Source organism: Pleurodeles waltl, chromosome 11, assembly GCF_031143425.1.
Source record: "Pleurodeles waltl isolate 20211129_DDA chromosome 11, aPleWal1.hap1.20221129, whole genome shotgun sequence".
NCBI lineage: Eukaryota > Metazoa > Chordata > Amphibia > Caudata > Salamandridae > Pleurodeles > Pleurodeles waltl.
Window position 1 is genome coordinate 33,006,372 of NC_090450.1, and position 18,178 is coordinate 33,024,549.

The window sequence follows — 18,178 nt, forward strand, 5'->3', positions numbered from 1 at the left end:
GTGGATTTATCTTCATTTATTACTTGCTAAATCAATATTTTTAACATCAATAAAATGATATCACTTCCACCGACTCACCTTGATTGAAAAAATGTGGACTGTTTAGGATTGCTGCGTTATCTCTAGAATTACTATATGTATAGTGTCACCTGTGTGGTGCACTAATATACCTATGGGTAGTAGAGCATAAATTATCGTCCAGCACCACATTATTTGACTATTGTCTGTCTAGTTCTTGTACTTGTTTCGTCATCTTCTATTCGATACATGAAGGATGTGCACCCACTGATACCATTACTACCGGGTGAATGTACGAACACTGATTGTGCCATTCACTTACGTAGCCCTGTAAATCATGTATCGGGTCTGCCATTGCAGCCTGTGCGTGCAGTTTTAAACATTCATTTCGACCTTGCAAAATAAGCCTTTTGCCAGGTATAAACCTTTCTTTTTAATACATATTAGTCACCCATAGGGTAGACACTAAAGGGCCCATAGGGCAGGGTGTAGTGTAATCAAAAACTTGGGCAGGTACTTTTATGTTTTATGTGTCCTGGCAGCAGAAACATCTTAAATTCATTTTATTACTACTGCAAGGACTACCTCTCCCATAGGTGAACACTGGGTTCCCGTTATTGAATAAGTGGTAAATTTTGATTGGGAGCAGGCGAACCGGTCAAGCTTACTTGGTATCTAAAGAACTGTAATTAGAATCCCTCTTTAAAGGTAAAGTCGGAATTTAAGTCACATTTCTGAAAATGCCTCTTTCAGACTGTTGGCATTTCCCAGTCCAACCATTTGGGGCCTGCAGCCTTTTCCTGGATCACATGGCTAAGTGTAGCTGACAGTTGGTCTCTGTGTATTGGACCACTCTGACGTAACGAGGAGGAAAAGCAGTAACCTATCACATTTGCACATCACAAAGGCTGTGCCTGAACACACTCACAAAGGGTTTGTCATCAGTCTTTTGTGTCCCCAGACCAGCTGGGACCAGGGCAGGAAGGAAGGGGGTACCTGCCACCTCAATGGAATGGAAACTTACAGAACTTTCTCCTACTTCAAAGTGGGTGACGGCTATAAATATTGGACCCTCAGACCCAACTCTTCAGTACACATCTGGATCTAAGGAAGATTAGGAAGAAGGACTGCTGTGCTGCTTTGCTGCAAGGAGGGCTGCCACACTGCTGCCCTGCTGTGCTGCCCTGCTGTCCTCCTGCCTAAGTGAGAAGGACTGGACCTGCTTCTTCGATCCTGGGCCACCAGACTGACTCCAAGGGCTAGTTGACTAGCCTCTGGATTAGAGCCTCCGGGACAGAACAGGCTCTAACAATCTATAATCCAACTCCTGGACTGTGAGTCCTGCCCTCCCAAGTGGTGTCCCTCAGTCCTGGATCTTTGGAAGTGGGCCTGTACTGAGCCCGAACTTGTGACTTTGTCCTGGTCTAGCGCAACTAGATAACCACAGTTGGTGTGTTGTGCTTTTTGTCACTATTTCACTTAAATCTTTACAACTGCATATCTCTGGCCATACTATTTGGATTTTTTGTCATTTTAGTCTTAAATTATATGTTAATTATTAGTAAATTTGTATGGGATTTTTCTTGTGTTGCGTTTCACTTTATTTCTGTTTCGAACTGCTGCATAAGTAATTCACACATTGCCTCTAAGTAAAGCCGTACTGCCCTGGGCCAAGCTACCAGTGGATTAAGCACAGGTTAATTTAGTGTTTGCTTGTGATCTTCACCCGACAAGGATCGATTGCTGTTTGAGTAGGGTTTCAACCCCCTCAACCAGTAACCCAATTTCTTATTGTAGCCCAACTACAAAATGTCTCCAAGAACCTCGACAGTCCTGGACATTTGCCTCTCAGAGTAAATCTGTCCTGTCATTCTCCTGCACAAGTATGAAAAAATGTCAACTTGTCTGTCGAGGAGAGATGTTAATGGAATGCTTATAAAGGCAGTGAGTCAATTGTGAAAAATTACTTGCTGTTTTTCAAATTCATGAATTGATTCTATTTTTTTAATTGTGGAATTATTCCTCAGGGGTTGTAGCACTTCTAGTAGCCCTGACAATATTTACACTGGTGCATTCAGAAATCTCTTGGCTTGGGGGGCCTTTATGCGCTGGTTCAGTTTGCACACATGAATGTGGGGCACTGCTTATACTGGAGAATGTAGAAGGGTGATTGGGTCTTCTGACCATGAATGAATGTACTACTTTCAAAGACCAGCTATCTGTTTTCCCCACTAACCTCTCCATCTTTACTTCTCTCCACAGGTTTATGATGCTTTCCCCTCCATAATGAGCAGGCTACCCCTTCCTCAATATGAAGTGTTCGTAGAGTGGGAAAAGGCGCGTTCATATGTAAAGCAGGAGATTAGGACTCACCAGGAGAACCTGTCAGATGAACCGCAAGACTTCATTGACTTCTATCTGAGGCAGATGGAACAGGTAGGCTCAGTATTGGGGTATCCCATGCCACATTATTCAGTTGTAAATCTGGGTTTGAGCATGCTATACCTGTAGAAAAATAGGGGTATCTTAAGAGTTGTTTAAATATTTGGTAATCTTGCTGGCCTATTTTAGCTAAAAGGGCCATGTGATGAATGATGTCACAGTAAGTCGAAAAACCCAAGCAGACATCATCAAACAAAGGAGCATTATGGAATGCTTATTGATGGTGCTTGTTAGAGATGCAGGACCTTGGTAAAGAGAACTGTTGACTTTTCTCTACACTGTTTGGCCCCTTTAATATTTGAGATTATAGTAAGGTGGAAGCACAAGTGATGGTACAGATTAATGAAGTCTTCATTCAGTTTCACACTCACTTGAGAGAAACAACGTATCTGTTACCTGTACATCTTTAAGAGAGCCTCACAACACACAAAATCCTTAATGAAATTCAAACTCACTGCTTCTTAGTTCTGTGGAATGACAATCCCTGTGCTTACCATCCAAATAACATGGTATGGTAAAATGTATGACCGCAGGCATTGATCTAAGTAGGCTGCTTGCAGGGAATAGTCACAGTCAATGTCCCGAGCATACCCTACTGAGAAGTTCAGCACCCAAGGGTACTATTGCAACCTTATATCCCCTGGCAATGCAGTGACAATGACTCTATGGGCAGAATTGCAGTTATTGACAGCACCTATGCCACCACACATGACATTACCAATGACTTTCAATGAACTTCACCAACATCTATTGTTACAACAACAATGACTTCTAAAATTAGGCCCCCAATGGCCACTTCTCCAGTCAGTCGCACACCAGAGAATGCAGATATTAATTCATTCATTTGCCACTAAATCAATTGCAGACATGCAGTCGCTTGCCTACAGACAACCCTACAATTTTACTCTCACAATAACTTACTCAAATACTTAATCTCACAACAATCCCCTAACATATTACTGCCCTTATCCATTATATTGCTAACCAATTCACTCAATTTCCACATGCACGTCTTTACTCAGTCTTACTCCCTCTATTTCAGTCAAAGAACTGTCCACTCATCTAACCCCCTTTTTCAGTCACACACTAATCCACTCACTTATGCATTCATTTTCCCTCACATTAATTCAAATAATCATTTATTAGCTCAACAAATCAACCACTACAAGTCACCTACCCACTGCTAGTTTTTCCAAGAGTCATTTGCCTGCTGTGTATGGCACTCCTCTACCATTTCACCTCCACACCCACTAAGTCATCCATCAACCCACTCATTTACCAACTCATTCCACCCTTTACTACCTACAATTCTACTCTCAGAACCATCTTAATGTTGCTCTTGACATGCAACTCTGTCATTGTACTTTTAGCTCCTGGGTGCGGTCATCATTGAACCCATACGAGAAGCTCGCCAGAAATTACAGATGTAGACACACAAAAGGAGAGATTGGATATTCTAGTGCTTTTCTCACAGTACATTTCCCCTAAGACAAGCAGGGAAGAAAGTGCTTTGCTGTGGGTGAGCTTAGTTGGAGCTCCAGCTCAGAGCCTGGCCTCTAGTCCAGCCCCATTAGTGGCAGAGCATCAGACTCACCCAAGCATGTGAGGGGTATTTGTCCCCTTTTGCCTCCATCGGCCCTACAGCAGTCTGGGCCAGCCTCAAGTTCTGCTTTCTGATACTGAGACAAGTTGTGGCAGCACAGCTTTAATAGAGCTATCTTGATTTATTTTTATCTTCAATGTAAATCCAGGATACTGGCATATACTCAGCCGGAGTCATAACCTTACAAAAGCAATTACGCTACAGAAGCGGCTGATGGTGCTTGTTCCCCCTCCGCGTGCACTCTGACTAAGACTCATCCCTTGCTGTCTCTTTTCTGTCCTCCAGCCCTAGGTGCTATTTTGTGGAGCTTAGTAGGCTGGGTCTGGTTCCAGGGCCATAGGAGTGTGGATGCAGAGGATGTGGGGACACACCTGCAGTTGCGAATGGAGATTGCACTCGGCAAAGCTTCTAGCCAAGCTGTGCTGAGTTACAACAGCTTCAGGAACTTCTAACACCTCACTGTATTGATCTCCGTTGATTTTCTATTTCACAGGAGTGCCTTGGAGTGTGTCTGCGTTTATATCAGCACTAGGTTTAAGGTTGCCTAAAATAATCTGATACAAAGATCGGTGAAGGTGGATGCAAGAGGGAAATTGATGGTCTATTACTTACCTGTAATGTTCATTACTCAGAGTTCTGGTCTTTCTTGTTACACTCCTCACATACTGAGCATTTGCTGCCCTGCCCACAGACGTTTACACACTCTTAAAATAATAAGTTCCCACACCAAGATGGTATTGACTTCCTGCCCTTCCCATTAACCTACAAGTCACCCATTTCACTTCCTAAATTCTACCCCTAAAGAAATGAGTGGGATGGGCAACCATGGATCGTGACAAGGAAGACCAGGACTCCTCCATTACAGAGCTGATACACAAGCCTGGGACTTTGCTTCAAACCAGCAAATAATACATAATCACAGTGATTATAAAACTGAGTGAAACTTATTCACTCCATTCTTACTCTACAGCTGTATCCAACACCATGGACCTAAAGGATGACAACAAATTTCAACTAACTGGAATCTATATTGCTTTATACAAGTAGCCATCATTGTTGCACCTTTCAAAGTTGAGCAGGAAGATGAGATCCCCCTTGTATACCTTTCCCGAAACAGTGCTGAAATTGGTCCCCTGTGATTTTGATGCACCAAAATAATGACTTGCTTAAGCCATGTTCCTAGTGTTTCTCATGAAGATTTATTTAAGACCCTGTCCAGAGGATTCAAATGTTACAAACAAAGAATCCTCCTTCCTAATGGCTTTTTTTCTCAACAAATAAACCGAGGCGCTATGCAATTCCTATTCCTGGGAGCAAGGGTCCTGGCAATACACCAGTTGTACCAAGTCAGAAGAACAATGAAAAACAAAAAAAATCTTAGGGGCTGATTTCGAATTTGGCAGGAAAAGGTTTGGCAGTCAGGACGACTGAGTAATTTACTCTGTCTCCTTGAATTCATCTCCGCCCGCCAAGCCGACGGTCATTTATGAAAGCATTGCCATGAACTGCAGTTCCTGTCAATGCTTTTTGCAGTTTGACGGACGGCTCCAACTAGCATGACGAAGCCATAGAGGCAAGCTGTTTTCTTTTTTATTTTGAAGAGAAAAATCGTGAAGCTGGATTTTCTTTTTGAAAATTAAAAAAAACAATACTCCCCTCACCAGAAGAGTCCTCTTCCATGGCAAGGAGAGCATTTTGTAGTTTTCACTACCCCTTACCACCAGCGTTTTCCTGGCAGTGAAGACTGTCCTTGGATTCTGCCCATCTAAATTAGTTGGACAAAACTAAAGTTCAACATCTGGCGGCCCTTACTCCTTTGGGCCGTTGGACGGGTTAAGCACTGCAGAGACAGAGTTGGCTCTGTTGTGATTAAACTGAAGGTCCGTCCGCATTTAACCACAGTCTTGGTGGTATGGATAATCCATGAAAGTTGTGACAGATTATCCATACCGCCAAGATATAAATCAGGCCTTTAGTCATAAAATCATGGATTGGTCATTAAACACTTGTAAACCTTTGAGTCACTTTTATACCTATGTAAATATGCAGAGCCAATATGGTGGTGAAGTGGCACATACACATGGGCGAGTGGGACCTACTACCCACAAATATGTAAATATGTTAATAGGAATACTTTCACCCAGGGAAGGGTTTCACAATACTATACATTTATACTGAGAATCACTCTTCTTACGATATTCTTACAGTATTTTTTTTGTTTACAAATTCAATGACCGTTTCATATGAAAAAACATTTATGACTTGTTTCTCTTTAGTTCACCTTTTCTCGAGGCAACAGCAGCCTAGGGAAAAGAGCTGTAGCACTACTTTGTCTGGGTAGACTCTCGAAAATGGTTCTGAACCAACTCTCCTATTTTCTGCAAATGACAATGCCACTTTAGTAAACAAATACTTTAAATCTGCCACATTTAAAGTCTCAAAAGGTGCCATCAGAAGTACTCGCAGAGCCCAAGCAGGAATTGGGGAATGAATTACTGGTCCTTTTTGGGAAAAAAGATCCTCAGCGATCTCATCACTAAAGGAACCAATGACTGTTAACTGTGGACTATAAAAAATCTGATGGCTGGCACCTGGGTTTCTAGGGAGGACACTGAAAGACCACATAGAAATCCATCCTTTACAAAAATCAAGGATAACTGAATTAACAGATGAAGAAGAACGCATATTCTCAGTATTGCACCACTTCTCAAAACTTCTCCAATGCCTGGACTATGCTTTCAGCATTGATGGGCAGCGAGACTACTGAATAAACACCGCTGCCTCCTCTGAACAACCCATCTCCACAAACTGAGCCTTTGAAAACCGTAACTTCAATTGCAGATGTACTAACAATCCCCAAAGAAGAGGTGCACTTTTAGCGGTATGGAGGCAGTGGCAAAAGGCAGTGATCTTCTACTGCTATCTTCAGTAGAAATGGGAACCAAGGTGGATGCTCTCACCCTCAGGTGACCAAAATCGCCTCTACCTGATCCTACAGGATCTTCCGCAAGACCCTTGGAACTAACAGGATTAGCAGGAAGGCATACATAAGACCCCTTGACAATTGAAAGGATACTAGGGCCAAGATGCATTTGGCATTTGTGCACGCTACAAATGTCTCAATATCAATGAATCCTCTTTCACAACAGATTTCCAGTGCAACAACGCAGAAGGAGACTATTCTTCTTGAGGGAATATAGATACATTTCTTGCGCTCCAAACCTCTGAACTACTGGCCGAAGCACCTCCTGTTTCAGAGACAGCAATTCAGAGGAGGGGAAGATCATGCTCAGATGGTCTGCAGGTCCCTTCTCCCTCCACAGAAGGCAGACTGCCAATAGAGAGAAGAGATTGAATAGAAATCATTCCAACTTTAGGAAGTTGGGAAAGGGACCCCAGCTCTCTTGTCCACCAACTTTTGCACCCCTTACACCCACACTCAGTGCAAGTCTCTGGCCAGAGGGGTTAGGCAGAAATAATCTTCTGGAAGTTCTTGAAAGTCTTTGCAATGACCTTGCTGAATGATACCATTCTGGGTGACATAAGTAATGATGAGCAGTCTTATTGAGGCAAGAAAAACATAACTGCCCAAGAGAAAGAAGACAAAGATGAGGACATTTTCTTGATGTAATTCGCTCGTGGTGGCACAAAGCGTAGAAGAAGTGAACATGCAGAGCAGAAGTACAAGAACAGGTCACCACAGCACTCACTCATACAAGAGTCAGTAAACATAATGAGGTAAGAGTATTATAACCAACTGTGACTTCGCCTTTAATTATTACCAAAAACCACTCACATTTTCAGCTATGGAAGACTAGAACCTCTATCTCTAATAGGTTCATTACCCAGTTTTCTGCTATAAGACAAAACTGAAGCCCGATTAAATTTTTTGTGACCACTAACAGCACTTGTGCAGATACTCTGCTTAGTTGCACAACATCAAATGATCAGAAGATCTAGACATAATAAAAGTCTCCCACTACCATCCACTCCCTAGACAACATGATTGTGAAGGACTTAAGCAGACTGTTGAAGGGTCTAGGATGCCTAAAGGCCTCACCCATGAAGCTGCACATGGGTCCAGTGGAAAAACATACTGCTGATCGTCAAAAGAGGATACCATTTCATCAAAGCCGAACTTGTTAAGCTAGACCTTTAAGGTATTGAGACAGTGTTTGGCCAGAAACCATGGATTTCACTGATGGTAGATGCCAGCAACTGAATAAACCAGGCACCATGCATCAATGTGAAACTCCCAAACAAAGTAATAAGATGTGAGAGACACCTCACACCCACTAGTGGCGACCTAATCAGCGATCCTACTGAGGCTGACTCAAAACTCAATCACAATGCTGGGACCCACCAGTCGAAATAAGACGAAAGCTGCCAGTACATCACCAACTTCTACACCCATGTAGGCCTGCAGCAGTATCAGTGTCTAAATTTCGGGATCACCCCATTGACAGAGGTTTTCCAAAATGCAACCCAAGAAATGCTCACTGGCCTTGTAAAAGAGCTGAATATCAAAAGCGATATCAAGGTTTACCCGCAGCGTATCAAAACACCACAAATGTCTGAGAGCAACACTACAAAGGCTGGCTGACATAGGGTCAACGCTCCATACAAACAAATGTGAGTTTCTTAAAACTGAGGTACCGTTCTACAAATATGTTTTTTCAGGGTTCATAGTCAAGGCAGACCACCAGAGACTGTTGCACATTAGAGATGCCACCCCACACAATCCAGCAGAAGAGGTGTGCACTTATTTAACAATGGCTCTGTACTTCGGAATACTCATCACAAACTTGGCAACACTTGCAGAATCATTAAGGGAGTTAAAAACAACTGTACTTTGGCACGAGAGCAACATGGAAAATAAGTTTTTTTCAATCCATAAAGCTCCATTCTCCATGACACCACCATGGCCTACTTTAACTCCCCCTGAACAGCCTGTATTCATTATCAATCATAGAAGAAGGATGCAAACAACTTTTACAAAACTGAGTGCTGAGTTTGGTTCACTTCTGATGGATAGCACTTACATGTACTCACAGATGCCTGCACCAGATTCCCAATGATAGAGATTGTACTATCAACAGCATTCACACCAGTTAAAGCAAAGCTAGATAATAGTTTTGGTAGTCCAAATGGGACCAAACTTTTAAGACTGACAACGAAAAGTATGCCAAAGAATAAATTCAATCAGTATCTCTAATCCTTTGAGACGCACCGCCAGAAACTACCCAGCAGTGACCCTTTTGCTGGTACAATTAATGACTTTTGGTGACCCATAGAATCAGTAACACACTGATATGTTATCAATTATTGGTGCTTATGTATATAAGGCACATAAAAAGAGGTTAGATTTTCCCTGCAGCTTTGCAGAGCATTACTGATTACCACATTGTCAATATAATTTCCCTGACGTCAGAATCCATGAATAATGCGTGGTAAATGTTAGCTTAGCAGTTGTTGTGAGTTATGCCCAAATACAGATTCAAACTCTTCGCCATGTTATTATTGTGTTTTATGATGCACCAGAAGCACAACAGACCCACCTTTTCAAGTTGGAGAGCCTACTCCTGCCGATGCACTAATTAAAATATTTAAGAGGTTTGGTGCATAGGATTGAGGCTATTTGAGTCTTAGTCCAAGCCAAAAAAAAATAAAAAATTATGCAAGAGAGAATTCCAAGTTAATACATTTATGTTTATTCAAAATCAAGGTCATTACAGCAGACAAAAAGTTGTTTTTCAAAAGCTATACACGTCTCAAAATAGAATCAAATAAGGTGTGAGAATCAACATTAGGCCCACCCCCAAACTAAGTAAGCAGCCAAAACTATGTATAGTTTAGCAAGAGGACTGATATGAAGCCTACTACAGAAAACCCTGCCATTTGAAGTATATCTTGCAGTTTCCTTTGGGGCCCTGCTATGCCCAAGTCTAGAGATTTAGAAAAATGTATTCTGAAGCCAGAGACTGCTGAAAAGTGGTGCAGTTCTGCCAGTAGGGTCGAAAGGTAATATTCCAGGTGGGGTTTTGAAACAGAGAATATAGACCGTGACTAGAGCCAATTAATGCTCCAACGCTCCCACTTCCACTCCTGTGATATCTGGGTTGTTCAGTATTTTAGCTATGAATAGTTCCATAGATACAGCAAAGATCAAGGGAGAAAGATAGCATCCTTACCTGGTACCTCTTGAGATTGGTATCCACAAGAAATATTTGCCATTGATCTTGATCCCTGGTGAGGGGCATTTGTAGTTTGCCTGGAAGAAGGTTCTCATTTTGGGGCCTAAATTGAGTTTTATCAATTATCTTTGTAAGATAGGGCTAATCGACTCTGTCGAAGGCCTTCTTCGCATCCAGCGAGAGAAGGTCCATTGGTTGCTTGTGTCTTTCAGCCACTTCCACCAGAGCCACCACCAGTCAGGTGTTGTTGGTCGTATGCTTTTTGTGATGAAGCCAGATTGTTGGAAGGAGATTAATGATGGCCAAGTATTATGGAGTCTTCGGACAAATATGGAGTTGAACAATTTGACATCACAACTGAGTAAGGCAATAGGTGATATAATGTGCAAGCATTAGATCTTTGTCTAGTTTAACAAGCAGTGTGATACGTGATTCTAACATAGTTTCATTGATTATGCAGGAAATCAAGAAGTGATTAAGCACTTTGGTGAGGGACTCAACTAGTAGGGAAGTGTGGGAGGCTGATAATCGTCTCACGTCCCTCATCTGTAGTGAGATTGCTTCTATAGAGTTTAGGTCTAGGTTCGGGGGAGAATAGTCATGTAAGCATTCGGTATTGCTTCATCATGGTTATGATAATTGAATAAGGATCAGGTTATGAAATGTGGTGTGTCCGTGATTCTCTGTAATACTTGAAATGTGATTTCTGGACTGGTTAAACATAGCTCATAGTCCAATAATATATCATCTTTATCCCCCTTTTCGTAATATGCTTGTTTGTTGTATAGGAGTTTTTTGGCTACATCTGTAATTGTTCTAGTTCACCTCTGAGCTTAGAAGTTCCCTTATGGTGAAATTTGAACCATTCTGCTTGTGGTGTGTTTTCCCCTTTCAATGTCTGCGTGTTTTTGTTTGTAGAGAAGTTTAAACAGTGCTGTATGAGAAATCAATTCTTCTTTAATAATAGTTTTGGTCGTGTCCCAAAACACCAGCTGAGACACCTGTCCTGCATTGTTTTCTTTAAAGTATTGCCCCATCACATCTTTTATGCCCCCCCTCAAACTGAGGTCCCTCTGGGCCATCACATTAATTAGGCATGGGTGGGAGAGGGTTTCCAAGATCACTAGATCACTAGAACCCAGAAACAAGATTATCTTGAATGGTGACATTTAAACAGGATTTGCAGGGACTTTGAGGTAGCAGGCAAGTGGCCTGTCATGTCAGTGTTGTAAATGTGCGGAGGGAGTGATTGGTGGTCTATTCTGGGCATGGGTCATTCCTGTGGAAGGGTATATGTTGCATCAACTCACTTTGGCTTGAAATATGAATTCCATCTCCTGTTCCTGAACAGGTCAAAAGGGGAGAACAGACCTGAAGCAATGACATATGTGTTCTCTGCCCATGTTAAAGAATAGGGACAATAGGGTAACCCGCAACAGTGGCTGACTCAGATGGTTTTAGGCCCTAACCCCTACTCTTAACTACTAAATGAACAAAATAAACTGGCTATCAGTACATCATGGGCTGCATTCAGAAAGTTCCATCTTCAGGTAAAGACTTAAGCCCGGAGCTGTGGCAGTTCAAGTCAGAGTTGCATTATCTAAGAACAGTCAGGCTTCTTTATTTCAAAGACAGAGCTATCTCTTCTCATCCTTGCAAGCAGCTCTTAAAGACTCGAAGTTCCAGCTCGCTGTGGGGTCAAGAGGTTTACTGGAGCCAGGATCTTGTTGCAATGATGCCTCAGCTGCCAGGCAAAGGACTTTCGTACATTTTGTAGGTCTCGAATCACATAGTGTTTGTCCTTAATTGTATAAAGCAGCCTGAAAGGGATCCCCAGCAGCAGGATATCTTTTCTTGCTGGATATGCACAGTGAGATCCTGAAAATCGCTTCTACGTGCCAACATTTTAGCTCAAACGAGATCATCAAGCCTATTCCGTATGGCCTGTAGCTGGTGCTCCAGCTGGTGCTCCGGTGCCTCCAGACGGGCTGTATGGTTGGTTGTGTTGCGGATATTGTCAGCTAAGTCCACTTCAACTTGCCCCAGTCTGGTCTAAGTCTGATATGGTATTGTGGAAGTCTAGTTTCAGGGAGCTAATGTCTTTTCTGAACTCTATGAGAAGAGTGTGAATATCCTCCTTGGTGGCCAGCGCCTGCAAATCAGAAGCTTCTTCTGTTCGTGGATGGTGTTGCGAGTCGCCACCTTGTGAAGAGGGGCTATCCCTTTATTGCAATATATCTTTTATTAAAGAGGATTAAGTGGATTTGGGTCTGTTGGCCACCATGGCGAAACGGGGGTGGGGGCAACTCCAGGCACCACCCTCTGCCGTGGTATCCGTTCTGCAACCATGCAAGGTTTGTACCGACTGCGTAGGGACTGGCGTTGCTGTGGGGGGCCCAGAGGAACCCCCGATGCAGTCTCCAGTAAGTCCTTGTGAAGGCCAGCTATAGCGGGCAAATGTGCTAGGGCCTTATTCTGTGCCTTTTGCCTCTGATATGGCCTGTGGTGCTGCCTGTTTGAAATGCGGTATGTCCCTCCCAGCAGCTTGCAATAAGTTCAGGGTGTCACCAGGTGATGGGGGCTGGCCTCCATTGAGCTGATAGACTGCAGCATCCTGTGGGGGAAGTGAGTATTTCCCACAAGGCCAACACCGCCAAACACTGCAAGGGCAGAAGTAGTGTTGGGAGGAGTGTGCCCCTCCTCACATGTCTCAGCGTTTGTGACCTCTATCTAGATCCCACCTCAAGTCGGGCTCCCCTGTGAAGATCCTCATGAGCCGTACCCCAGCCACATGGCGTGTGCTAGGCCTCTTACTCGCTTCTCCATTGCAGCACTGCATAGGTCGACAGAGTTTTCAGCCTGCAAAGCAGCACTGGGCTTTTACCCCTCCAGGGGCGATCTCGCCCCAATTCTTGCCATACCTGGGTGTAGGGTCGTAGGTTCTCTGGCTTGCCAGGGATTCAAGACTGCAGAGGCCTGTGAGGGATTTTATATGATATATGTGGAGAATGGGGGCTCAGCCTTTCGAGCTCAGGGGACATGCATCTGTTTGTGCCTTGGTCAAGCCTTCCAATACATTTCTGTAACACTCACCTTCTTTCTATCACACCTTCAGACCATCCAGCTTGAATCAACCTTTCATCTTTTGGTTCATTTTCTTCACCCGTCTCATTTTCACCTTCATTTGTCTTATGATTTGCAATCCTTACTACCAGAACACTTTGTTTTGTCGTTGGGATTTTCAGAGTGCGATTTTTAAAAGTTTGATTTACTTGACATTGGTTTTCTTGATTTCAGTTTTCTTACTGTTGTTGTTGTCCTTCTCGAACTCTGTTGATCTTTGTTCCTCCCTCTCTGGGTCCACATTGTGAACACAAGCTTGAATCTGTGAATAATCAGCTTGCATCTCTTTTTATTAATCTGCAGTCCACACTCTTTTCGTTAGAGATGTGTGGATATAATTCAGCAAACCTCTGCACTTTACATTAGTGTTCATCTATGGAATGGAATGGACCCCCATTCCATTGGGGGTCAAAGCAAGACTTCTGATCTTGTATCTTCACTCAAACCAATCCCCAGGTAACATGTCGTGGTGGAGTTCATTACTTGCTGAAGGTGTAAATAGCTTCGCCTGGTGAGGGATAGATCATTCTATATCATCTAAACCTCCAGCACCGGATTATTAGTAATATTCAGAAGTACAGGAGATAGAATACCAGGAATCCTCATGGCTTTCCCCATCAATATTTCATGGAGTGATATCCCTTTTCTTCTACTTGTAGTACTTCTCATGCTGAGTTGAACCAAACGAAGGGTATCTAGCCATTTCAATGAAGAACACTCCTTGGCCAATTTTGCTTTCATGGTGCCATTAGCCCTTTCAACTAAACCTTATGCTAATGGTAACTACAATGGAACTTTTGCTCAATTATCAGTGCCACGGAGAGAACCCTCATAATCTCATGTTTAAAACAATTTCCTTTTGCTGATTTCACAGAAGTTGGCAAACGGATTCTTTGATTAATTTCTGCAATAATAACTTAGCTACAGACATGGTCATAGTCATAATTAGCTTTATTTGGGTTCTTTTAAAACCATAAAAGTACAATAAAATAGTACAAAATCGGATCAAATAAATTGGATCATTAATACATATGTATCATGACAGTCAATCAATAACACAGATCAAGCACCACCCCAAGACAATAAAAATCAGATACAAACAGACACACACACACATACATGTATAAACATACGTGCCGTGATCTATATTCCCAAAGAAATAAAACACAATATTCTTTCTGTAACCTTCGCCAAAGAACCCAGTAGTGAGATTCGGTGATAGCAAGTTAGATCTTCTCAATTTCCTTTCTCAAATTTTGTGACAATAAATGAGTTCGACCATGTTTTCAGTATACCTGGTCTGCAAACCGATCTTAGTAATCTTAGTAAATTAGTGTAAAAAGGTAACCCCAAACATCTATGCTAACTTTCAAAAGATCGACTTCAAGCTTATTTCTGGTAGATTTGTTGAATGCCTCCTTTAATGTGCTAAGTGCCTTAATACAATTGAAGTCAAACATCTACTAGGTTTAAGGATGCTATGTCGATAAGTACCCTTTAGCCCCTCTTTGAAACTGCTAAATATTTCCAGAAAATCATTCCTACTTTCGCCATCGCCAGCCTTCTCATCTTGACAAACTCTGAAGTGCATTTAGTTATCTTTGATTTACCTCTCTAGAAACCCCTCAGGGTTGACCCTATTACAACTCAGTGTGAATTTCTTCCTGATCGCCAGGTAAACCCTCTTGGTGTCACACAGAGAACTGATTACCACACTCAGGGCATTGTGATCACTAATGCAGTAAAAATGGGCTCACGTTTTTTATATTTTTGTAATGAGCATACATTTGATGGCAACTTACTATACATAAGAGTGCAGCACTTTGCAACTTCATCTGAGGTTTTTTAGTGGGGTGCCAAAGGATGTCATGAAACCACACTGGGATCACAATTCTCCAAAGTAAGGAACCTCTCCAAAACCATTTTGACTATCTTTGTAGGTTGTAACACTCAAGTCAAGTCTAGAAATTCTCTATTCAACTTAAAGAAACATAAAATATACATGACACGTAATAAAGACAATCAATAAACTTCATTTCCTCATAGAAATCAAGGCGATAAAAGTGCACAATATTTGCATAAAAACAAGCAAGAAATTCCATTTCCTCATGAGCATAAGCAGTCCTAAAAGTCTTATACAGAATCTACAGACATCCCACTATGGGCCCAATTATGAGTGGGTCGGTTAAATCCGACCCTTACATAGACACTTGTTTATGAGTGGGTCAGATTTACAAGTTTTTTATTGAACACATCAGATAATTATCAGATATGTTAAATAAATCAACCTGCGTTAAATTTCGACCAGTCAATCCTGCAGAAATTTTACAGGCATTTACCGTACCATGCAGATTCTGGTGGGATAAACACCAACATTGACATGTTATTCCCCACAAACCCGCAACAGGTGTTATTTATTGAACACAATAAATAATGCACCCCTTAGTATTGTTATCTATTATGTGCGATAAATGATACCAAAACTCGCAATCAGGCCCTAGATCTCTGCCATTCAGTTTGTGATTCTAATATCCTGCTGAATATAACTAACAGCATAAAACACATCAATGAGACCTGCTGTCACAAAAATAAACATTACTGTATTGTCTAAAATTAAATGTGTGTCATAAACGAAACAGGCAACTTGTGAAACCAACAAAAAGCATACAATCTACAGTTGATTGTACAGAAAGAATATCACAAGGGCTAGGTGGGTAATCCTCCTTCTATTCGCGTAACATGGAAAAAAGTAAGTAAAACATACGTATTATTTCACCTGAAGCAATTTAACCTCTTGGGTGCCAAGAACGTAACGGTTACGTCCTCAGCCGCACCGCTTAGGTGCAGAGGACATAATCATTACGCCCTGGACCCGGCCCTCGGCACCAGGGATAATTTTATCATTTTTTTTTTTTTTTTTTAGTTGGGGAGTGACCCCTTAGGAAAGGGTCACTCCCCTGGGGTCAAATTCTTTTTAGGCTATTTCTGCCCCCCTTGGGGGCAGATTGGCCTATTTTTATTAGGCCAATCTGCCCCTAGAGGGAGCAGAAACCACTAGACACCGGGATTTTTTTTTTAATGTCAGTTTCACACAAGGGCAGCGACCCCTTAGGCAATGGTCGTTCCTCTGGGGGGGCAAATTTATTTTAGGCCACTGCCTATTTTAATTAGGCCGACCTGCCCCCAAGGGTGGCAGAAACCACTAGGCACCAGGGATTTTTTTTTAAATTGTTTACAGATGGGGGCGACCCCTTAAGCAAGGGTCGCTCCCCTGGGAATCAAATTTATTTTAGGCCATTTCTGCCCCCTTGGGGCATATCGGCCTATTTCTATTAGTGGGGGGCAGAAACCACTTAGGCACCAGGGATTGGTGTGTGTGTGTTTTGTTTGGGGGGCAGCCCCTGGGCAAGGATCGCTCCCCATGGGGGCACATTACTGTTGGCCTTATTCTGCTCCCCGTGGGGGCAGATCGAGCTATTTTTGGAAGGCCCTTCTGCCCCAAGGGTAGGGGGGGCATAAAGCCCAGCATACACCAGGGACAATGTTTTTGGGTATGGCCATACCCCCACCCCAAATAAATGGGGACAAAGTTGTTCTGCCCACTGGTGGGCCGATGGGGCAATTACCCCCAATCCACTCCCAGGGGGGCAGAAAGGCTACTAGATGCCAGGGAATTTTAAAAAAAGAGAGCTTGGCTAACTCTCAAAATCGTCGCACTTTTTGGACTTTGGGATGCTGCCATGTAGAAAAATCTACAAGACCTAGAAACATCTTAAAACTAAACAACTGGGTGAGTCCAGGGTGGTGTGCTTCACATGCACCCGCACCATTTTCTAACCCACAATGCCCTGCAAACCTCCAACTCTGCTTGAAATCACACATTTTCCCCACATTTTTGTGATGGAACCTTCCGGATCCTGCAGGAATCTACAAAATTCCTACCACCCAGCATTGTCACACCTATACCAATAAAAATTCTGCCCCACTTGTTAGCCTAAAAAAAGTTTTTTTCAAAACTGCCCTTTTGGACCCGCTTTTGTTCCCCCTCAATTTCAATTTTTTTTTTGGCTCTTCCTTAGCACATGCACTTGGCCCACCTACACAAGTGAGATATCATTTTTATCAGGAGACTGAGGGGAACGTCGGGTTGTAGAAAATTTGTGCCGGTGTGGTGATCCCACACAGAAATGTGAGAAAAAGGTGATTTCTTTTTTACCTACATTTGAGGTTTGCTGAGGATTCTGGGTAAGAAAACACTGGGGGATCCATGCAAGTCTAGCCTTCAGGGACTCCCTCGGATGTCTCGTTTGAAGAAATGTCTAGGTTTGGTAGGTTTCCCTAGATGGCTGCTGAGCCCAGAACCAAAAATAGGTAGTTTTGTATTTGACAATTTTGATGTGTCCACGTAGTGTTTCGGGGCATTTCCTGTTGCGGGCACTAGGCCTACCCACACAAGTGAGGTATCATTTTTAACGGGAGACCTGGGGGGTATGATGGGTGGAAGGAAGTTCACGGCTTCCCTCAGATTCGAGAACTTTCTATCACCGGAATGTGAGGAAAAAGTCAGGTTTTTTTGCCAAATTTTGAGTTTTGCTAAGGATTCTGGGTAACAGAACCTGGTGAGAGCGCCACAAGTTACCCCATCCTGGGTTCCCCTAGGTGTCTAGTTTTCAGAAATCTCCAGGTTTGCTAGGTTTTCCTAGGTGCCAGATGAGCTAGAGGCCAAAATCCACAGCTACGCACTTTGCAAAAAACAGGTCAATTTCCTTCCGGAAAATGTGATGTGTCAATGTAGTGT

General features: G+C 42.7%; 1 protein-coding gene across 1 annotated transcript in view; it reads left to right on the plus strand.

Annotated features, from left to right (window-relative positions):
• LOC138265310 (cytochrome P450 2J2-like) overlaps positions 1 to 18,178 on the plus strand; it is a 124,013-nt gene that overhangs the window by 51,222 nt on the left and 54,613 nt on the right. The window contains exon 5 of the mRNA XM_069212919.1: positions 2,281 to 2,454. Coding sequence (XP_069069020.1) covers positions 2,281 to 2,454 — 174 coding nt within the window. The remainder of the gene's footprint in view (positions 1 to 2,280; positions 2,455 to 18,178) is intronic.